The 24,900-nt window shown below is 38.7% G+C and overlaps 1 protein-coding gene across 1 annotated transcript in view; it reads right to left on the minus strand.

Annotated features, from left to right (window-relative positions):
* Positions 1-24,900, minus strand: part of ANO4 (anoctamin 4) — a 137,499-nt gene that overhangs the window by 56,768 nt on the left and 55,831 nt on the right. Inside the window, exons 6-9 of the mRNA XM_026076113.1 lie at positions 16,505-16,605; positions 16,145-16,246; positions 13,357-13,401; positions 7,921-8,052 (exon numbers count right to left, since the gene is read on the minus strand). Of these exons, the coding sequence (XP_025931898.1) occupies positions 7,921-8,052; positions 13,357-13,401; positions 16,145-16,246; positions 16,505-16,605 (380 nt within the window). The remainder of the gene's footprint in view (positions 1-7,920; positions 8,053-13,356; positions 13,402-16,144; positions 16,247-16,504; positions 16,606-24,900) is intronic.

The raw sequence follows: 24,900 nt of genomic DNA on the forward strand, positions 1-24,900 counted from the left end.
GGAGAGGAGAGGGAGAACTCACCATGGCTGGAGCAGGCCAAGGCATACGTCCTTTAGCATTTTCCAACATTTCTCACAGAGACATGGATGCAGAGGAGATGCTGGAGTTCACCAAAGGTGAGAGATGAGTGCAAAAAATGAGTCTTCTGGATATTCTGGACTATCCTTAAGTTTCTCATGGTTTTGGAATGGAATTGCATGTGGTAAAGGTTAAAAATAAACCTTGGTTATTTTCAACATAAAAAGCAAGCTTTTCTTTTTTGTTTTTGGTTAGCCCAGATAATTTCTGTGAAGTTGTCTACAGAGTAGCCCCAGAAAGAGCAGTATCAACACAACTGAGGGCTGACACACTGAGCTCTGGCATAGTGCACAGAAACAAGGAGACATGAGCGGGAGACACTAAAAGGCTGAGAATATCTCAGGTAGTGTTGACTATGTGTTACAACATCCCAGTTAGAAGCTGACATAAATTATGACAATGCTGGGGGAGGTTCTGATTTTTCTCTGAAATCACAGGGGTTGCACTTGTCAGCTGAGATTTGGGCAGTTCGGTGCAGGATCTATCCCTTTGTACCATCTTTCTTTAGCCCTGTCCTGCGCTTTCTGGGCCTTTTTTCCTGTAAGACATCCTCCAGAGTTTTTGTGCCAGCCAGGCCTTCAGGGTGTCTCCTTTCTGAATGTGAGTGGTAAATCCATATTCAGAGAATAGCCATCAAGACTGTTTCATGGTCTGTAGCATCCAATAAGGAATTCAGAGGAGAAAGAGTTTCTCAGCCTGTGGACCACCTCGCCCTTCAAATTTGAGTTCACAGGGGCCAGAGCTGAGGGCATTTCCAAACTAGGTGTAGATAAATATTCATCAGACATTACTGAGCTGTGAACTGCACAAGGCTTTCTGGAAAGCTTTTTAACCCTTGTTGCTTTCAGGTGGGACAATTTCTTCAGCTGCTCCATTCCCACTGCCCTTGCTAGAACTTCAGCATACACCAGGGCTTCAATATTTATAAGAATGCTACTGCTTGTTTTCAGGCCCAGAATGCATTCAGGCTTTAGTTAGGAAATAGTTCAAAGGTTTTGATCACTTCTTCATCACTTCATTCATAAGATAAAAATTAAGCAAGGATTAATACATTGTTATTTTTATTACTTCTGAAGATAATGTATAGGTAGATGATTTGTTCTAATGATTTGTTCCACGACAGTTAGGTCCATTTGCCTGGTCCTATAACCCATATTTATGTGAGCTGTCCCTACTCAAAAGAAAGGTCCCAATGAAGATAATGAGAGCACTTCTGGCAGAAAAGGTTCCAGAGTTGAGCCTTAATTAAAGCCCCTTTTAAAAATGTCGTAATGTGGAAATATTGCTCTTATATTCATACTGTAAGTGACATGAAGAGTCAGTGAAGGTTAACTGCTTTGAAATGATATTTGTAGCTTTCTTAATCAGGCTCTGAGCTGAAGATTTCAAACTATCTTGTCATGGATAACAAAGTAGAACAAAGACAATAAAGCCAACTGTCATCTAAAGAATGCCCTCAAATTAATGTGAATTCAGTGAAGAACAAACTGCCAATAAATTCCTTTTCATATATTCCCTTTGGTAATTTTGCAGGTTGCAGGCCTCCGCTGCACAGACACTTTAGGGGTAAATTTAACTTTTGAATTTGTGGTCCGACACCCATTTGAAGAAACTGGGCTTACTTTTAAATTTATTTTGGAGAAGCAAAATTCAGGAAAGGCTATTTTCTGCTATACAGTAGGATATACAAGCTGAAAGCTGAACATTCATGATCTGGTTACAAAGCTATAAATCAAGGCCATGTGCATCTTTTGACGTGCATCTTTGCTCTATAGGATCCCCAGACGCTGAAATGTCTGACACTCACCGTACTAAAAAATATGTTCCAAGCAAATGCCTACTGTTGGAGGCAGTACAAACTAAGAGCACAGACGTTGTGTGAACTAATAATCACTATAAAAAAGAAGTGTATTCTTTAGTACAAGAAAAAATGTCCAAACCCCTGCACTCCCAGGTAAAACACTGGCACTAACTAGTTGGTGGTGGTTGAGGCAATGGCAGGTCTTTACATAATTTAACGTTAGAGACACAAAATCATCAGCTGTAGTAGCAGCAGCAAGATGAGCCTGCAGTATTCCAGGGAGAACATCACCCCACAACCTTGTAGTTTATATTTGAAAATGGGCATATTGTTACTACTTTCTGTTTATTTCCATTTTGTGGGACTTACAAGGCAGCAGCTGACTTTTATGCTCATCTAACAGAAAGTATTTATTAATGGCTATTATTGATTTTTTTTCCATCACATGCCTAAACCAGGATCACTTTTCTCTTTGGGATGGAGAATATATTAGCAGCTTCAGGTATCTCAGGACTGACATATCACAGCCTCAAAACTGCAAAAGTAAAATAGAAAGAGCCTTGAAAATGCTAACTCTCCTCCACCTTCCTCTGCCCCTCCAACCCCAATCATCGTGCCCCCCAAATCACTTCTTAATTTAAATTGGCTTGCTCAGAAATATTCACTAGAGATGAAATGAGCTTTGTTTATTTTTCAGTGATGCCCTTTTTTATTCAGTTTGCCAGACTACTAAATCTTTCAGAATCAGACGGAATTTAAGAAACTCATTACAGGGTGTTCCTGAGTCTGGTTGCACAAAGATGTTGTTCAGCAGTAGAAATCTTACAGAAATTGGATTCCCTGCTTATAAAAAGCCATTTACAAATGTATACTTATGAAACTGTGAATGTATATAAGCACCAGAATAGTCGTGTTGTTTCTAACCAAGTAAGAGTCCATGCAGCCTTGTGTCTCATCTCAGTAGCAGCTGCTCTCTGGTCCCATCCATGATCTAGGGCTGAAGCAGCTCAGGGGGACACAGGCACAGGTCATCTTGGTGCAGATGGGATTTATTAGGGCCAGTCCGAGCAGCAGAGATATGGGACTAGATCGTCATGTACCGCAATGGGACTTACTATAAATGAAAATAATTCCACTGACTGCTGGAACACAGGGCCATTTTTATTTAATTAATCCAGATACTGTCCTCATCCTCTTAACCATGTAAAGTTTTTATTTAATTTTCATGTTAGAAATAGATATTTAAAGTGTTTTATTCAGTTATACATTGGATTAATATTTAACCAGAGTCTTTTCCCCTCTCGAAGAAAGGGGAAAATAGCTCCTGATATAAAATTTTAAATCTCTAAGCAGCAATTAAAAGCATTTTCCTACCTAGTATACAGCTATCTAAGAAATCACAGCTAATTACTACTGTTAATATTCCCAGCTGACTAGCAGCTCACTATGTAAAATAACTAAGAAGTTGTAGAAAAATAACTAATTGTCATCATATCTCTCAGATATTGTGCACTGTGCATTCCTGTAAATGATAATTTTCAGAAGAAACGCTTCGGCATAAACAAAGCTCTTCCCAAGCTGTGGCTGCAGAGGAGAGATACTACTCAGAAGTCTATCTTGAAAATTATCATTTTTTATTCCACAAATTCCAGCAAAATGCTTGCCTCAGCCAGCCAGAGCTTCTTTCCTCTGAAAAGAGATTTCCTATTACTTGGGAAATAATATGAATTTTGGTCTTCTTCTCTTGTGATGACAATTTATTATATACCCTGTATGGAGTGCCATAATCCCTTTAAAATAAAACCTTAAACCACGCCGCAAAAGATATAGACACCTCTTACAAATGTGATTCTTGCAGTTTTTCTCGCCTGTTTTGGGAAGGAGCCAGAGGATTAGCTGTGTCTCTTAACACAGATTTACAATTTTTCTGAAAGCTAGCCTTTCTCCACACCTGGTCCTTCCATCTGAATGTAAAGGAAGAACGTAAGAATGGAAAAAGTCATCAATATGATCTGTTAAAATCATACATGCTCACTGTACATCAGTACTTCAAAAGTATGAATTCCCACAGAAACAAAGCATGATCAAGCCTTGTTAGTTTTGATCTTAACTATTTTTCTCCCCAGACTCTGCATGGTAAGTACTGTCAGCCATCTGTTAATCCATGCTTTTAAGAGCAACTCTCGTAAGTGAAGACTGTACTCAGTCTATATTTCAAACATCATCTATATCAGACTGGAGACCTGGATATGAAAACTGTGGCTAGATTAAAAAGTGTAAACTACTCATTCTTTTCTGAAGTAAAAAACAACTGAGGCTATGAAGAAAGAAAGAAATAAGGAATTCAAAACCTACATTACAATATTTGAGCAAACATTAAGCATGGACAATTTCAGATGAATATTTCAGGAATATTATTTTAGAAAATTAAAAGCATGTAAAACCAGAATAGAAGGAATAATTCTGCAACCTCCAGCTATAGTATGTGGCAAAACCTACAGTGATGACATGGAGGTCTTCTGTGAAAACTCAGTTATAAAACTCACTTATACTTCCAAGATAGTTGTATTTGTGGGTATTTTACTAAATAATCATTAAGTGATAGTTCAGAATGTCTTGGATAAACATTGACTTATGTCGACAGAGAATTCCTAGACATTTTCAGTTGGCAAAAGGACACAGTTTGCTCTCCAGAAATACTGGTACACTAATCAGAAAAATCCTCTTTAATGTAATTAAAAGACTGATCATATATTTTAGGCTTTTGTGGCTATTTCTTAAAGCATGAAGAAGATAGTTGCTCAGAAATAATCAAAATTTTCCTTTATGATAGCCAAAATCTAAAAGAATCGTTTAATATACTTCCCACTTTTATCCCATCTTTTCACTAAGGATTCCAGATTTGCAATAAAAGTTTATCTTTTGTATATAAACTTGAAACTCAAAATTCAAAATCTGCATGTAAGATCTGAACAAAAGGAAAAGCAAGCACTGGTGACATTTTTCAGCCACCACTTTTTCAGCACAAGAGCTGAAAGCCTTGCACTTATTCTCTGTTCCCCGAGAACTTCAAAAACTCAGCCTGTTACAAACATATTTTCCTTCTTCAAAAAATGGTCCTATGTTCACGAAGGGCCCCAGAGGCACCAGCTGAGCATCCACGTGGTCGTGGGACACATCCTGTCCTGGGCACTTTCTGGCTGAACTGATTCAGACACATGTGTGTGTGATAACTGAAAATGGAAAAGGATGCAGCCCAAGAGGAAAGAGGGACTGCGGCTGTTATTCCAGCCTACAGGACAATGTACCTGTTGAGGGCAATGTGATTTCCACATGCAGCTCCCTATGACACTAAGGTAGACTCCATTCTTATGCTGGGACAGAATTTATCAGTAATAACAATATGGTACAGTAAGAGTACTCTAGCAAAACCGGCTTGTGTTCATTTAACTACAGCAAATATGAAAAGGCACCGACTCTTCTTACCACGGAAGAAAAATGGAGATAAATTATCATAACATTATTGTAGATGGCAATTTTTTGTTTCTGCAGCTCAAAAATTTCTCTAACTATTTACCTTCACATTCCTAAAACAGTTATCTGTGGGTCTCTAGGTTAGAAATTTAAATTAAGGCCTTGACAGGTTTTTAACAATTATTTTTATATTTAATTAGTAACTTTTTCTTTTTTGCTAAAAAGCAAAAAGAATGGTTATGTGATGCAACCGTGACAATTGATAACTGAAGCTTCAATCTAATATGGAGGCATGCTGTTTATCCACTTCGGAGTACTGCTACTGTCCTCAGCTGTGGAGGTTACCACACTTCGCAGTCGTCAGAGAGGAACGAGAAGTCATTTTCTTACTGATCAAACTCTCGTGTGTCACAACTGATCCAAACAAACAAAGGTGCCAGTCACTGTATTTGTACAACAGTTAACATGGAAATGTCTTGGAATTAACAATTCCATTTCTACTCATATTTGCCCTGTTTTCTGGCATAGGAAAAACAGAATGTTTTATGTATATCCTGGAAGAAGCAGCTCTAGCATGCAGCACTTTGTACAAAGTGAACCCTAACAGTATATCCTTCTTGACTGTTAACCAATACTAATAAAATCATTCTTTTTAACTCCGCATTTCCAATTATTCAATACTTGCACTCCACAACCAAAGATTAAAAACATATACTAAAGCCATTACAGAAATACTCTGCTTATCAATATACCCTGAAATTCTCAGAACAATTAAAAAACTCGTGTGCAGTCCAATAGAGGAATATTGAAAAAATCATTATATTTCAAAATGCCTCTAGTGAGGAGAATATGACAAACACAGACAACTGGCTGCAACATGATGGAAATACAGGAATCCTGACAGAGCCAGCAGCTTTGGGGGGAAGTAGAGCAACTCAGCCAGCCTTATATCCGTCCCCCACAAAAGGAATAGGAGACTAAAGAGAAAGCCAAACAGAAATGTCAGGTCTGCTGGGGAGTAGAGCTTCAAAGCATGCAAGGATGTAAAGGAAGTGCCAAATGACAACGGGAATGTTAATGAACCCAAACCAGTATTTAATTAAAAAACAAACAAACAAACAACCCCCCCCCCCGACTTTCCAAATCAAACATGAGCAAAGCAGAAGTAAGAATGAAAAAAAACCATTCTTGTTCATATATATCAATTCTTCTTCCAGCCACCTTAAAACCTTTCCTGTGTGCAATGATTTTAAGGTAAGTTAATTATTACTATAATTACTAATAAAAGTATCTATCCAGACATCCCAATTTCTTCATTTTCATTATCGCTGATCTACTCCTGAACTAATCTGCACATATTCTTCCTCTTGCAAGGCACGATAACTGGCCCGTGTTTTGGCTCAAGTGTCAAAAGACTCTGTAGTTCGAATCTGATGTCTATTTAGGGCTCAGTCTCTTACTAGAGATAACCCTGGCTGTTGTCTGGCATTAGAAGCAGACGTCTACTGAAATTTCCCTGGAGAACTGTGCGTGGTTTTGTTTTTTACTGTATTTGGAAAGACACTATTTGTGGCAGAGGAGGTCTAGTTTATACAGTCCTATCACAGTAAACAAATCCACTCCCTGAAAAACAGTTCATTCAAAGTGAAGCATTTAAGACCATTAACTAAACCTGGCTTCTCCCTAAACAGAATCACATATTCCAGATTTTTAGTCTTTGAGTTGACTGTAATTTACTCTGTATCAGATGAGTGTTAGCACTTTAGTCAGTGCTATATATTCTTTGTGACTCTCCTCTCTGGTAGTCAATGATTGTTCCCAATATTGCAAAATTAATAATTAACCATAAAGGACTCCTTTCCTCTCCAAAATTTGATGGCCCTGAAAATTCAACATGGGATCTGAAAGTCAAGCTGCACTCTTTCCTGTTTTGTGTTTTGCAAGCTAATAAATGCTTCCAGTAGTCAAATGATTTCTCTAGTGACGCTGGTGCAACACTCATATGCTTGCAGAAGTGTAACTGATAAGCCTGGACACTGGCATTTTGCAAGCAGTTTTGCTTCTGTAAAAGTAAAGGGCAGAGAAATAGAAACAAAACAACATTTCCTTCTTTTTTAGAGGTCTGTTTTTTATATAGTCACAACTAGGAATGAAACACAGTATCAGTTTATTTCAATCATCAATGTAAGAAGGAGTAATTTTGATTAGAGCAATAATATTCACATCCACGCTGGTTTTGTACCTCTTTAACGGACAAAGAACAACTGCAATTCTGACCCAAGAGAGAATTAGCCAGTTCGACTACTTTAGGGATGCAATTGAAATTCCAGTGAATCGAAGGGAAATTTTCCATGGATTCCTTTTGCCTTTGAGCTGGACCTTTAATTATTAGAAAGGTAGACAGACCTTATGCTCTCTCAGGACTTTCTCTCTCTGCCTCTGTGTGGCAAAGAACTAACTGGAAGGCATTAACCTTTAAAGCTTGAACTAACAATTGGATGCTTTCCACGGCGAACACGGTAGGAAAAGTTTTCATCTTGTAATTAAGATATAATAAAATACTCACTGATGAATCCTTTGTTGGCTGAATGGGGCAGTGTAGCAGTCATTCTCCTCCAGGTCTGGCAGCGTTTCCTTGTCCAGTTTCATTGGCTTTCTAGGTAACCATCCTCGAAACCTGCTTATTTGTTTCTCGATCCTGCAATACATGAAAAGTGTGATCAGTTGAGATAGACAGTGAGAAATGTTTTTTTTTTTATTACATTACAGAGCAATTACAAAGAACATATGCAGGCAAATTAGGCCACTTAATATTTACAAGTACAAAAAAGAAAAGTCTTTCACATTTTTGAGTCAGACTAAATCATACATACTGAACTTGATTACTAATAAGCAGCTTTTTATGGAGAAGCATCTTATTTTGTCTTAATAGAACAGCAATGCTGACAGTACATTGTGCTAGAAATCTTATTAAAACTCAGTAAGTTCTTGGCAACTATCTAAACTTTCACTTCTCAGCTTTTCTGTTGTTATAATCTGAATTTCAGGCTTAACTGGCTCATTACACTTTGGATGTATAAACACTAGAATAGCACAGACTACGACAGAGAGCTTTGGCAGCCGAGCTGCAGCAAGCTGTATCCCTTTACTGCTCTCTGCATGCATGCTTACCTCACAACTGATGCTATAAAAATAAGCTACTTTGTTCATTTGTTTCAATTGTACTGTCTTGCAATACTTCATGAAATAGCTCCAGGAAACCTGAATACTGAGTGTATAGTTTAACAGGTGACAGCTGCACTGATTCTTATGTTTAGAAGGTGAAAGCAAACTAAGGTCGACAGGGGAAAGGGCAGACTTGATTGCAAGCGCACTTGTGCAAAGATGCACACTGAAATTAAGGGAAAGAGAAGAATTAGAGCCAGCTGGAGAAAATCTAAAACAGGTCCAAACTAAAATGCTACAACGAAAAACATAAAATAAAGATATGATACATGTCTGAAACAATGAGCCTTGCTCTCTCAAAAGTCCCTAACACTTTCAAGTCCTAATCATTAATCCCTCCCTGCAAAAATCATAGGCTACAAATTATGGACTATGCACATATTTCAATCCCTGGATGAATCTTTCTAGTGCTGGAGCTAAAAGGCATGAACCAACATTGTTTGAAGTTTAAGTTCAGTTCAGGATGAAGTCCAAGGACTTGGAATATAGTTATTTCTTTTATTTTAACAAAAGTCAACCCAACAACTCTATGACTCCAGTAAAATTTGTGAGGTCTATACAATCACTTTGAGGAAGGGAAATCCATACCCAAGCAGCAATGAGTGAGAAAGTGACATAAAATTATTACATATTTCCATTTAAAATACATATAACAAATTTCCCAGAATATTCAACCTTTTTCCCTCAGGTATTTTTATCTTGGATAGACAAACTAATGCTAATTGTTAAACACTGGCATTTATTCCAAAATTGTAACCAAATTAGCCCTACCCATTTTGGTACCATTTGTGTGTTTCTTTTCTGTGAATAACATGGGAGCAAGGGGGCAGATTTATCATTGGGACTGTTTGGTAGAACTGATAGAAATGACAAAGGAAAAAAGGATTTCTCTCCAGAGGGATTCTCTCTTCTTGGCCTCCAGTTTCTCCTCTGTAAAGGCCACCAGGCTCTGTATATTCTGCCAGCTTAGTATTCTGGGTAAGGGCAAGAGAAGAGGAAGCAGGCAGAAATGTTTTCTAAATACCCTGTTCCAGGCTCATTTGTTGACTAAAATCATTGGGATTCTCTAAGCTACTAACAAACCTGCTACTTTGCAGTCCTTTCCCATCCATCTGGCAAGCCAGTGTGCATGTCTGAGATAGGTCTGCTGCAGGTTTATCGCGGCACACACACACACAGAGTGCTTTCCCCCACTTAAGAACAATGCATTATTCATGTTGACTTCACCCTGAGCGTACCCAGAATTTGACTGGCTCATTGTTCCCCAGGTTCAGATAACTCGGCATGCTCAGCGAGCCCATTCCTTCCCTGCTGGCACACAGGTCTGCAAAGGTTGCAAGGGCTAGAGCTTACAATGCAGCAAAGCCATCCCTAGGAAACAATACAGTTGTCTCCTTGGAAAAGGAAAAATATCAAACTCTTAAGATGCCTGTGGGGCACTCCAACACTGCTGTCGGCCAGCAGCGCAGAAATTTTACTCCACATGAGCATCTCTCTCTCAAAAAAGCTGGAATGTTGATACTAACAGATGCAGACACACAGTGTTAAAAGTCCGCTGTGTTTTACTGCTTCCTGAAGGCTAATCCATGCCATATTAGCAGTGCACATAACAGCCTGGCTGCTGTCACTACATGCCACGTGGAAAACTAATGGGCACTGAAAAACCAGTACAGTAAAAAATGTTCTTCCTCCTGGACAAACTTAGTTACTTGCATTAAAAGGGCTTTTTGAGCCAATCCAAAAGGTTGTTCACTGCAGAGACAAGTTTGGACCGTGTAGAGTTGAATTAGCAGGCACTGACAAGCACGTGAAACAGAGGGCAACTGCATCACTGCTCTGTCTGTCTCTACGTGCTGGGGCTCTTCACAGCGAAGGGCAGTCTGTTTGCCACAGCCTGAGCTCCAAAGGTGTGAAAGTGCAGCATCCCCACATACTAACTCCAGACATGCTCAAAGTTGAAATTTGTGCTTAAATTACTGTGAAGTGCACGAAGTTTAAGCACACATTGTTAGGGTCCAGAGTGCCCTTCCCCGCTTCCTCGGATGTTAGCTGCCTGTGCCCAAGACCAGCTTTCCGGTATGGTGCAGGTGTCTAATCTCATGGTTCAGCTTGAACTTGACTGAGATGCTGATCCTGTGGCTTTTGGGCTTGGCCTTGGACCTGCCTCATCACTATGGACCTGTCTGGCAACCTGGACTCTTGGCTGACCCTTGTCACCTGCTCTGCTTGCCCTGCTCGGGTCCTGCAGGACTGTGCTCTGGGCAGCGACGGCCCTGCCCTGCCTGCCTGGCTGGCCCCTGGCTTCCCCTTACGGAGCAGCCCCTGCCCTTGCTGCTCCCTGGCACACGTTCATCTGCTCAGCTGAATCGGGGAACGGCGTCTGGACAGCAGAGCAACCTGCACAAAACCCATACAAAGCACGGAGATACATAGGTGCTGTAGCGTTAGCTGCAGTGAAAGAGGGGAGTGGAAGAACTGACAAACATCTCCATCTTAAATTCCTTCTCTGCAAAGACTTGAAGCCTTATACTCCAAGAAATCGTTGTCTTAATTCACTTAACATCTCAAAGACAAAGAGCCTTCCGATTCAATCCTGGCCTTGCCTCTGAGTGTCCAGACCTAGTCCTTCCTCAGCATCCTCCTTCTAAAAACACGTTTTTGTGTTTAACTCGCACAGAGAGCTTCTCAAATAATTTCAAACAAACAGTCTCCTCACTAGAAAGTGCGGTGGGGGTAGAATAATTTTCCTGAAGGAAAGAGCAGTTTGGGAAAATAAAAGGATTTGTTTGGAATTGAGATTGATTTTTGTCTCTGGCTAAGCTGCCATAGAGCTTTACAGATTATGTAGTGCTACATTTTGTCTTATTTTCATTTTTACCCCATTTTTAAGTGCAGTTCTAGGTACTGTATAAGTACCTGATACCCTTACTTTTCTTTAGAATATATTAGGGGAGTTTTGTTACTTGAACTTCTGGGATCACTAGATTTTTTCTGAGACAAAATTCAAGTCAGGTCGACATATTTCAAGTGATCTGCTCTGGGCTTTACCCTATAAAAGGGCTTTTATGAAATAGATTTTGCCCAAATGTCAATATAATTTTTTTGGCTTATCTCAAAAAATTATTATTACTAATTATTACTAGTTGTTATTACTAGTTATTACTAATCTTCACTGAACTAGGAGTAGAGGAAGTAGAGCCTTTACTGAAGCTGTATTTTTACATAAATGAAAATAAAGCTGAATATGTTTCTTTTTTTCCCCACTGAGATATATAGTTTTAGCTTTTTCACCTCAAGTGGCTATTTATAGAGCTGAATATGAAAATTCTATTTAGACAAGTATTGTCATCACTCAGGAACTGAAATACCACAACAAGATCATACATCTTCCCATATTGACTTCAAATTGCCTCCTGATTTGTTAGAAAATGAATATAAAAGCAAAATTTCATACACTACATACAAATATTAGAATCTTCACTTACTTGTTCCATTTAATCTATTGCTTTAGTTAAAATAGCTATGTCTTAAATTCAAGACAAACTCCAAAGTTAACAGGTGATACAATATTTAGTGGAAGGTGGGGATGGCAAATGGGGGAACATAACAGACTTTAGAAGAACTGTGTGTGCTTATAACACATGCCAACTAGGCAAAATGTCTCAGCTCCACAAAGAGTTCACTGGTGCTTACTAACGTCAAGAAGCAAATACCATAACCTTAGAGCAATGCCAGGACTCTCAAGTCACCAGCAGAGTATAATGGGATTTAATATACAAAATGCCTTTAATATGCTACTGCAGTAGAGTGCAATATATAATTTATTTTCCCACGGATGCCCATCTGCTGACATTATCTGCAGTGCAATACAGTTGTTTAATCCAAAATGGAGATTTCTCAAACCTAATTCTTCTCTCACAGACGCTCATGGGAGTTTTAACCATTGACCTCAGAGTGAGGGTGTAAAACAGATCCTAGACCCTTTTGAAAACTGCATCAACAACACATGCCAATACATGCCAACATATGATCTGGTCTTTGCCAAGGTTGTACATTTTTTAAGTTTTTTGGGGACATTTTCATTTAAATGGCCAAAGTATCCCCCCTCCAAAAAAAACCAAACCATGGACACTGAAAGTTTTCCTCACATTAAGTCAAACAAAAAAATAGTCATCAAACACAGCCTTAAGTTATTTAATAATTGAGTGAAAGCACTTCAAAGATTCTTGAAAAATATTCATCTCTCAAGTTGATTTCAATAGCATCACACCAGAAATGAATTTGGTTCATTGCTTTCCTGTCTACCAACAAAGTACTAAGCATCCTCACAGAGGAAGCAATAAATAAATAATCCCAACACTATTACAAGTAAGCAAGGTGCATGGAAACAACAAAAAAGCAATAACCGTGGCATTTTAACCCTGGAAAACTCCCTAATGAGCTACGTGAAAAGAAAGATGTACAGAGTTTGCACTGCACTGAGAATAAGTGAATACACTTATCCATCTTTAAAAGGCTCCAGCAATTTGAAAAATATTTCCTTATTCTTAAAAAAAAACAAACCTTCTTTCACATGGCAGATGCCTTGAAAATGCAACTGCTGCATTTGCATTTGCGAACGTCCTAATGTGCAACCACTCCCTCCATCTCTTCTACAAATATAGCTAATAAACTAGCATTTCTGTTAATATTTTTCTTCCCAGCTTGAACTTAACCATTATTTTGGTTGTCAGGTCCAAATTATTACAAACTGAACTGGAATAAGAATTGTACTCACCTATTCATGAACTTGTACCGGCGGTGCAGGTAATAGATTTTTCTCCTGGAAGAACAGCAAAAATGAAGCCAGTCGAGAAGAAAACCCATCGTCAGTTACAGTATGAACTAGCAAGGAAGGAAAGGAGATTGAAGATAGAAGCCTGTAAGAGGTGGAGGAAGAGACTAAAAGAGAGATTAACAGAACTGTCACAGGAAGCCACACAAATTCTGGGTGTGTTTGAATTGCGGCAAGGTTTTCCCAGTGTCTTCTCTTTTTCTGCTCCTTGACATGTGCGGAAGATAAGGACCCAAAGACATTTCTAGTTCAAAGTTCCTAAACTGTTGTAGGAATTTTATAGGACCAGATGCAGCTACGGAAAAATTAACCTCTATGTATTTCACATCCACTAGTGAATTATGAAAACTGTGCTTGATAAAACACAAGGGGAAAGTGATACCTGATGCTGCAATGTGCCATAATACATGCAGTACAACCTGGGACCAATGTTTGCTGTTGGGTAACACCCCTTGAAACAGATGCAAATATGACCTGCACAGGCAAATGAAAATGTGCTCGGCACCCACCCCAGTCTGAGCACCATAAACTGTGTGGGAGGGAGTGCACGTGGGGAACCAGTGAGTGGACAAGGGCATGTGAGCAGACGCATGCTGGCCACATGCTGTTGCCCGCTCTCCGATGGGCCCCACAGGGCACATGTCACCCAGGGCGGGGGGACCGTCCCCCTGACCATCCTACATAGGTCCGGAGCGGGGTGTCCACCTCCTGTCCCCTCTGCCACCGCAACTGCCAGAGTCTGACCCATCGCCTTCAGTAGGGAGATCACATCTTGGAGGGAGATAAGAAAATCTAAGGGCAGTTATATGTGGGTTTGGGACTCTACTGCAAGATTTGGGTGCCTGACAAAAGTTCAGTTTCCTGCTCTGGGGTCTGACTTTGTCATCCACTGGAGGTCGTTGTTAAATCAAGATGGTTTCTATGTATTCTGAATGCTAATCTATACCACTTCTGGAAAAGGAAGGGTTCACACCACATGTCTCATTCTGAATATTTGTGTACATTTAATGTGCTGTAGGAATGCTGTTATTGCATTCGAAGCAATCATGATAGAGAACTTTCTAAAACAAGACAGCACTGATGCTTTAAACTATAGAAAAAAAACCAGGTTACTATTCTAGGTTAATTTTCAGAACTTAAAATTTAAATAACATATGATATTTTGACAGTTCTTAATGTCCATATTGTGCTGGTGAAGTGAAATTTTCCAAAGAATTCCACGTTGCTGAAAGTCTCCTTTGGTCAAATCCTCCACAAGGTAGTGTTATTTCCCTCGCTCCATTTAGCAGGAGCAGAGGAGGGTCAAAGCTAGGTGTTTCTGAAGATGCCATACTCTTCTTGATCCTGCTTCAAATATTCACTGTTTTAGGAACGCTGCTTTGAAACAGCACAGACTTTTTTAACTGGTATTTGGACCCTGGACAACTCCAACTGAAAGTATTGAGAGCTGTAAGCAATCAGCAGCTCTTAAAGCAAGGGGTCAGACAAGGGCACCTGAAAACAGGCACCCTAAAATAGTGAACATTTTGTAAAATGTTGGTCTTAGTTTTTAAATGGTAGACAACATTGTTACTCTTAAAGTAAAATTTATGGAAGAACCTGCCCAGCAGACATCAATAAATTGCCATAGCTTCCTCTAAACTACCCAGTAATAATACCTCTCTGTGGATGTGAAAAGAATGAAGCTGTGGTCATGAAGCAGGTCAAGAAACCCTCAGTATTTTTAAGGCTTTCTATATAATCTGAATGGTGCCTACCTTACTATCTGCTGAAAAATGGATATCAAAAAGAGGACAGCAGATCAGGAAAGAACAAGGTTTTCATGGAGACTAAAATCTGAGTTCTTGCTGCATGTCTTAATCAGGATACCTTATCCTTCCACTGGAACAGATTCATCCCATAAGATGCCCAGGAAGTCAAATGAGGTATACTTTGGGCCCAGTACATCATTTCTGCGTGTTAGAGCACTTTTTTTTAAGAATATAAATACCTTGCAATGACTTGTGATACCTTTTACATTTTTCTCTTTAGCATTAAAAGCACAAGAGAGAACAGTTGAAGCTTTGCTGTGAAAATGAAAAAAAAACCAAAATACATACAGAATAAGCCTGCAATTTTGTCCTTAATTCATACCCGATTTTCCTAGCAAGTTCTATAAGACCACGGCTTGTCTCACAGAAGAGGCATTTTTCATCTTTAAGTGAGAAGAAAACAGCAGTAGAAATCCTGCAAAGGACACCAACTCAGTAGTTGCATATTCTGCGTCTGATCCTTTCCTTGCTCAGGAATAATTCCATTAAAATCAATGGAGTTATGCATCAATAAACCCTGCTAATTGAAAGAAGAATCAAGACCTCTCAGTTCAGTGGTTTTGGTCTGTTCAAATGGAAGTCTTCATGCTATTTTAACAGTTCTGATAACCAGTAGAGTAAGACTGATATTTTGCATACAAAAATCATAGCTCAACATGCAAGTAATATTAAATAAATGATAAAAATAATCTGAAAGATTATGTGAAATTAATTTGGTCATCAGTAGCATTTCATACAATTTCTGTATTTCCTCCACAGGCAAAAGCATTTACAATCTGAATTTTGTACTTGTGTTAGATGGGATACTTATTTATAATCTGTATTTCCCTAATTATACACTATGCAAGCAGATACTTTACAGGTGCTGAACGTACCAGATACGTCCAACAGACATGCACCTTCTGTGCTGCCTTACGTACCTGGATCTTCTCGACCTCCCATTGATTTCAATGAAATGTCCATTTAAAAAACAGCAGCGCACAAGTATGCAGGGGGCTCCAGCAGTGAAGGGGTTAAAGGGCCTAAGAATAGAATACCCCATGAAAACAGCTGCACTGCTACAGCTCACCTTAATTTCATACCAATATTGTATTGAAATTGCAGGCATTAACAAGAAACAGCAATGAATACAGTATCTATGGAACTCCATTTATATTTTCTAAAGATGTGTGGTATCTTAAAAAAGAGATTTTCTGTGTGTATTTTGCTGATTTCTTTTTACATTATGTTTACAGTAAAATGTGACTTTGGAGGTTAAGACAAAATACATCTACACTTACCTGAACGGCATTCTTACATTCATTAGTTCTGCGTATTTGCCCAGGACCTCCCAAGGGGCATGCAACTTCACAAAGATGATGTCGCTGTTTGTTAGCGATGACTACAACAGAAAAACAAAAGAGCCACCAGGGCTTACTCTTTCAAGTAAAAAAGGAAAAAAAACAACCCATGGAGGTGGTCAATATCTATTCTTCTTTTCTTATATCACCCCTCCCACCTCCTGCTTCTTCCTCAAGCAGACATAGCTCTATCAGTATTTTGTTGACTTGTTTTGCTTCAGGGGGATATGGTTGCATGAGAGCCATGCTGTGACTCCCTTCTGGCCAATACACGTATTTCTGTCGTGTGGAAAGGAAGGCATGGAGGGGAGCTGTCATGCTGTTAGGAGTTACCCAAGTGTGGAGTGATAATGAGGTTAGTGTGTAAATCTGATCTGGAAGCTCAGTCCTGAACCTTAGCTGAAGTCAAAATGGCAAGTCTGGATCTGATTCTGTCAGTTGACCTGTTTTCTGCACTCAGCCTGACAGAGGAAGTCTCTTTCTGAGTCATATAATGGAGACATATCTGACACTCAAGAAAAGTTTGAATAACAGTGTGGTCTCATCATAATTACTTCACATGGACAAATAATGTAGTCCACCAGCTACAGAGCCACAGTCTCCAACTTCCATTCCTCCAGCTTCACTCTTTGCCACATGAAACTTGAACATCAGAGCTGAAGCCAACAGGAAAAAGAAAATCTAATGCCAACCACAGCACAGTAATTGTACAGATTTGCTGCACAGGAGCCAATGAAGGTTGAAGACCATGGCCACGGAAGCAAGGCAATCCCTACTATTTCTCAACATGACAGTCTTCTTTTCTACAGCTAGGTATGTGGTGCGGAGAGAGCTTTTTGTAGGGTATTCATCAGAGTAGCTGTCAACTAACAGGAGGCACTCTGGTGATGAACGGAGAATGCAGTAAAGAGAGGGAGGGGAGAAATTTAGCTCTATTTGTGCTGGTGAGAGGGAAATAATACTATATAAGAATGCTACATCAGGGTCAGCAGAAGTCGTATTTTCTGAGGACACAGAGAATCACGTATTAATACTGGAAGGTGAATTGCTCAAATTCTGATGGAAATCAATGGAATTCTCAGAAAATTGCATACAATACAGCTTACGAGAACTGCACTGATCACATTGACTTGGACAACTAATACAGGTTGTGTTCAAGGGACCACTTCAATGCACGGAAATGTGTGAAGGGGTACTGTGTATGAGGAAAGGGAAGTGTAAAGATTGAGAAAACCAGACAAGAGATTGTTAAGTTGGCCTTAGGGATGATTTCCTAGTCTTTTAGAAACTGTACTATATTCAGTGCTACCTACATTAATTCTTAGTTAATACAGCTTATTGGGTGTTCTTAAATCTGGTATCACTTACCTGGACGCTACAGTGACTATATGGGTAGACAATTACATTTTTGATGTCAATTTGACTATTGCAATCCACTATTGTAATAAATGTTGAAATTATTGAAACAGCGATTGCATGCTTGTGTGCTTAGAGTGACATTATTACTAGTTTGTGATGTGTGACAGGAATGAAAGCTCCAACAGTTAAGATACATATATGTGATTTTCCTTAGTACAGGGTAAAAAACAAACAAATAAAGCAAATAGTCACTATGGAGATAACACTTTTTGAACAAAAAGAATATTGGAGTCCTCAAAAACTGGCACAGAGAAATATTTGTAGCCAAATTGCTATTGAGCTGGAGGAAAAAATGGATTTAGAACATAACATAATGAAAGAAGTGACTTCCCAGGATCAAAAACTTCAGAAAAAATCCTGCTGTTCTTTTGCTGATAACTTGCTGCAAAATATTTCAGCATGAAATAACACAACAGCAACAAATCCCCCCAAAAGACATGAACCAGAGACAATCAATTCAACCGCAATCTTTCCACTGACTTTTACAGATTCTAAATCAGGCCCCTAATGATACTTTTCTTTATAGGTACATTTTGTAAATTATTTTTTCTTTTCCCATGAGACTTTAGTAAAAATAAAGACTAAGCTCTGCTGCTCTAAAAAATATGCTGCAAACTACTCCCTCAAAGTTGAGGTTAAGTCAGCAGTGGACTTGCAATTTTGTCACATGTGGCTTTGCCAAAAAAAAAACCAACCACCACCACCAACAAAAAACTTCTAATCAGCTCAATATACAGAAGGAAACTGTGGTCCTGACACACCAATAATATCTGAATAATGGAGAAAATTGATTAGAAATAGTCCCTAAATTTAGAGATGGAAGTTTAGCAGGAAGCTTCTATGCACTTTTCAGCACATTATAATTTGAGCCTAACTAAATATGACAACCACAGTAACATGACTTACGGGTACTCTATTTCACAAAGGAAAACTATCTTCACTGAATTGGATTTCTTTTATGTTACATTTTTTTGGAAACAAATCAGAAAATATTCCAAGTAGTTAACATAAATATACAAATGTTGTAAGATATAGCTTGTTTTTCCCCAGTATTTTCTAATATAATCTTATCAGTGTTATCAATAGAAAAACTAAACAAAATACATTTTGGAGGTTCAGTTATTTTCTGAAGAAAGAGATAATAATGCTAAATTATGAATACAGAATTCAAGCTCTCCGGGGTTTGCTCACATTAAATGTTTGTAAAGGAAATCACTAGGAAACACTGAAAAAAACAAGATAGGAAAGCGAAAAACAAATCTGGATGAAGGAATAATTGAATGAAATGTCACAGTCTCCTAATCTACGGACGAAATAGTTAATCAAAATACCTGAAAGAAATGATCAAGAACAACATCCAGGTTACAAAAATACTTCAGTGAATGGAATCTGCTAAACTCTCTCTGTTAGATAGTATTTAGAAAGAGTGTCCTTTGGCTTCTAACGGTTTCTTTGGGAAGAGAAGCATTCTTCTTTTGTAATTGACTTTTCAGGCTTGGCTCATTAAATGTTTTGCAGAAGTAAAGTCAATTTTGCATTATTTGAACACACAAACAAAAATCAATGTAACACTGCTTCCCTTCGGAATTTAAATGAAAAGAATATTTATTGGTGGGAGCAATCTGCTAGAAAATGATGTCTAGATGATGAAGAAATAAAAACTGACAGAGGAAGCAAAGGAACAGACGATGAAATAAAATGCTTTGTCAATGTAAAAATGAAATATGCGGTTGGATTTGACCCAGGACACCAGTGCCTATAGAGTTATCACAATATGACTGCCAGGCTACAACGTTCAAATTGGCCATTTCAAACTCATTCCTTGAGGAGGAATATGCATAGTGAAACAGATTTTCTTCTGGTCAGTCATACCATTCTCGTAGACTTCAGAGCAGTGCAAACCCAGGGTGACAAGAGACTTTCTTAGAATCGTAGAATAACTTAGGCTGGAAGGGATCTCTGGAGGCCATCTGGGCCAAGCCCCTGCTTCAAGCATGGCCAACTTAGGTCAGGTTGCTCAGGGCCTTTTCCAGCTGAGTCCTGACTATCTCCACAGATAGAGATTTTGCAGTGCCTCTGAGCACCCTGCTTGCTGAAATTGGTTGGAGAAAGAAATATTTCCTATGTAAAAACTGTATGTTTCTTCGGAGACCAGAAATGTTGGTTGAAAAACTGAAAGTTTCTAGACATGAAAATTCAAAACACTCAGTGGAAAGAAGACATTCCTTATAAAACAAAGTGTTTCTTACTAGAATGTAATTTTTTAATTCTTATTAAAAAGCACTAGTAAGGTGCATTTAGTTTAATTGAGCCCGGATCTTCAAATCAGGTTTGTATGGTAGAACTCAGACTGTCACAGTCTGGGTTACAGATAGTCAATATACAATGAGTTTCAGTCTTCTGTGCCATTGATCCATTTTTCACAAGCTCTATTTTTTCCCCCTTCTTTCCTCCCTCCTCTTTCTCCTTTTTATGCTGTTTTGGAATTATCTTATTATCTAATTCCTGAAAACATTAGATTAATATTTGATAATCACAAGCAGGTCTTTCTATATTATGGTCTTTCTATATTTCAATGTCAGAGACATTCATTAATTCCTAACCTTTCTGGCTTCACACACAGATCACTTTTAATACCATATCACTGTTGCCAGTCCTAGAATATAGTTAGTGCCGTAGGCCCACATATTATAGACTTGCCCTTCTGGCAAGGCTGCCTTTCTCTTTTACAGTTAAGTTTATACAGACATTGAATTTCCAAAGAAAAAAAAAATCAACCACAAACTTCACTTAAAAACAAAGCACCATCTTCTTCTCCGGTATAGCTATATAGAGAATGGGAGAGACTAAATTAGGGCCATTTATGTAACTCCAAAGGTACAAACATCCACTTTGATGTGTTACAGTCATCAGCTAGGCCAAGGAAAATTTATAAAGGGCTGGTTCTTACTTTCCTTTTGAAAGCAGGCACAAAGTGGTGCTAACTGCTATTTAAGTGCTGGCTCACGTACTCCTGCAGACATTCTAGGTCCTTTTTATGACAGGATTGAATATGTATATATATGTGTATGTATATACACACACACACACAGAATTGACCTGACTCTGCTCTTTCTGAAGTTAACATTGTTAGTCTGAAGGGAAGCAAAGTTATGCTGACATTGAACATCTCTGGAAAGCCCACATTTTGCTGTATTTGCAGTCTGTCTTCTGTGATCAAGGCTAGAGATTAGTGCCCTTTGTCAAATATTCTCTTGAACACTCTCCTCCACCAGTGAAGAATTTTTTTTTTGTCTATTATCAATATTTTCAAGTTATTTTAAGAAAAAAACCACAATAGTAGGACTTACTTTAATATAAGCATTTCTTGAGTCTAAAAGCTAAGAAGCTGGAGAAAAGAGATGCACAACATATAACCTTGAAGACAGATACAATTACAGTGTCTCCAATCAAGTGGTGTAATTATTTGCCTTAAAGCTACTATAAAAGCAACTGCAAAAAAGCAGTGCTCTCATTTATGTATGCATGTCTATAAGGAAACAGTGTGAAAGGAAAAGAAATCAGGATTTACAATTAGCATGTTTTCCCTATCATAATTTAAGAGAAAAATACTTAGGACTAGGGCCTCTCCTCACCTTTTCAAACCTTCCTCAGAAAAGAGAGGTGAGAGAAAAAGAACTTGAAACAGATCCAGCAACCAGGAAAGCAAATTGCCTACATAGCAAGACCCAGCAAGACAACTTAAAAAGCCAGATGGGAATAGGGCTATAATTACTGACAAACATAGCTTACATTTGTTAAACCATCATGCAGGAAAATCCAGAAAAGGAGAGACTATCAAAGTCCTTCCTCCAGTAACAATTCTTTCTATGTATAATTGAGATCCATGTCAGGTCTCACTGCAATGTAGTAAACAGTCGCAGCTACAAGTTTCACTGTTTTTGAAAATTACTCTGTTAAGTTAATGGCACAGATTAATGTCATGTGGAGTGAATTGTGTGGAAAAACCAAACCCAGCAAATTTTACTTGATAAAACCATTCTTCCTCTGCAAAACTAAAGTAAATGCAAATTCTCAAAGGTAATTCCATAGAACTGGGCAAACAGTAATGCGCTGCCAATGCCTTTCAAAAGCTTATACATTACCATTGGGATAATTACTTAGATGCCCTCAGTATATGTCCAGTTTCAGGGAAAATATTACATACTCACAGGCATTAGCCTCTAGGATCATGGATCAAAGCACTCTAATAAATAACAGTGCCAGTATCTTCAAACATATACTTTCTATCAAAGTACAAATTTGGCAAAAAAGGGGAATATACTGTTCACATTTCAACCAAGATTTTAAAAGGCTTTCAACTTACAAGAAACTACAGAGAAAAAGCAGTAATCAGTATAAGGATGAAAGTAAGATTAAAGAAAAAAACCCTAATCAACACGGAGGAAATTGTTAATAAAACAATTATAACATAAGAGGATAACTGATATGTAAAATAGAGAATAACTTGATAGAAGGAGACATCAGGTCACATGATTACAATTTAAAGTAATTTTTATGTAAAACCTCATCACAAAATTTGATCAAGCTTTTTTCATACTTTGCAAATTACTTCCAGGGGTTCAGCTCTAGTGAAGTGAGCAATGCAGGCTGGGGGCTGGCTGTTGCCAGCATTCAGGCAACGTGTGATCCAATCCAACTCAGAGCAGGTGTCACTGTTATAGCGCTAAACTTTTGGCAGCAGCCGACAGGATCTCAATACTGGAACGGAACAGAGTTAGTCACCAGGGGAAATGTTTGCAAATATCCTTTCACATAGACAAAAATGTGTGCGTGTTTGGGGGGGCAGGGCAATTTAAAGAAGAGGGTACGTCACTGGAGTAAAAGCAAAATGCAAATATTATCTCCCTGCTTGAGTTTACTGGGCAACAGTGAGTATATAGTCTGCAATAAAGAGCTACAAATTCCTTTGAGTTAAGAAGCAACATGAGAAAAGATGCCTTTAATTCTAACTAATGTCTTCTGAATTCACTTATAATGAAGAGCAGGGATTTCATAGTAAGGTAACTTAGATACAGTATATCTACCACGGAAACAATATCCTCTGATTGGGATCCCACCTCCTAGAGAAAAGCATTAGAAACACCTGTAGCATGACCATCTTAATGGAAGAAGTTGATCTGGCTGTGGGGTAACCATAAAACATTTCATGATAATCCTATCAGTAAATACTGAATGAATATGGATTTAACCCAGCTGGGACAGATTTCAGTGACAATCAAAATATTTAATCACATGTTTTTCATCTGACAAAAACATGGGATGCATCTTTAAATTCCTCTGGACTGGAAGATAAAATAAACATGTGAAATGAATTATTTTCAGGTTTAAAAAAGCAGATAGCTAATCTCCAAGTAGAAGGATAGTAAAGGATGCTTTTTTCTTCTTACAAACACTTTTTCTGACATTAAGCTTCTTTGGATGAGATATCAGCTATTTGCTGCAATTTCAGATTAAAAATGTTAAAATTTTATACAGTGATAGTCGAGATCATCAAACTGTTCTTTTTGACTGTGGTATGATCCAAAAAAGGTCTATTAAGTACAATATTTTACTTTTAGTATCACAGACTGTGAAAAATACAGTTGTACTACATTTTTTCAGGCAACTTCCTTTGAGATTTATCCCAAGTGTAAAGTATAAAAGCAATATTTTCCCACAGCAGATTTATGTCTCATTAATCATTTTTGAAGTAGAAAATACTTACATTTAATGAATTGTCTATTATATATTCATATTTGCTTTTACAGGCTTATTGGAGAAGCGTTGCTTTGGCACAGAGACAGGCAATTTATTTTTTGTCCAACAGTTAACCTCACAGATTTAACAATCAAACACACAAAGCGTGCAGGCAGACTTGTTAACAGCTTTTGCATATAAATAACCTAGAAGAACCAAATAAGTCGCTTATCAAAGAATCAAAGAGTCTTAGAATAGTTGAGGTTAGCAGGGACCTCTGGAAGTCATTTAGTCCAAACCCTGCTCAAAGCAGGGACAACTAGAGTGGGTTGCTGCGCCCTGAATATCTCCAGGGATGAAGACTCCACAGCCTCCCTGGGCACCACAGCCTCTCTGGACAGAAAGGTCATTGCTGACATCCCATGCAGATGCAGAAGTGTTTATGGCAGCTCAGGTTCTGAGCTGATGCTCCAGCACAGAAAAAGGCATTTCTTTATTCAATTCCTTCTTCAGAGTCGTCATTTCTCATTTTGCTTATTCATCCAAGGAAGATGAGAATTACTTCCATAACTCTCAGTGAAGACTCCCAAGTCTTTTCAGTGTCAACACTTTCCAGGATAGTGCGCTGTGCTGTAGCTCTCAGTTGCAGTCTGTATTCCTCTGCATTTGCCAGTGTAATGCAAAATCCTTTCCAAAGGGAGACATCAGTGAACTCATCAGGATCATGGCTGAGAAAGAGCCTACTCCAAATGACACCATCAGGAGGGAGGCTTTCGTGCAGTGTGCATGGCGCAGTGCAGCCCCAGGTTCTTCAAGGCAGCTGCACATACCCAGTGTGAGGAACCACAGGAAGAGATGTTAGCTGTGGCCCCAGAGGAAGCAGTGGAGTTAGTGCATGCTGCCTGCCACCAGGGCTGGTTAGGTCAGGTGTTGTATCATGCCGATATGACTATAATGCTTCCAAAGCTAGCTCATGTGGCAATACCTCGGGGGGCCTCTGCAACACGCTGGATGACGCAGGCCACGTGTGCTCCTAGACTGCTGTCTGCGTCGGCTCTGCAGCAAAGGGAAAGCCGCAGAAGACCACTCTGGCAACAGCCTCTTAGACACAAGCCCCCACTGCAATCAACCACTGGCTAACTCATTCGTATTTGATTGTTTGAAATTTGATGCTGACA

The sequence above is a fragment of the Apteryx rowi genome, unplaced genomic scaffold, assembly GCF_003343035.1.
Source record: "Apteryx rowi isolate R43461 unplaced genomic scaffold, aptRow1 scaffold_426, whole genome shotgun sequence".
Taxonomy (NCBI): Eukaryota; Metazoa; Chordata; class Aves; order Apterygiformes; family Apterygidae; genus Apteryx; species Apteryx rowi.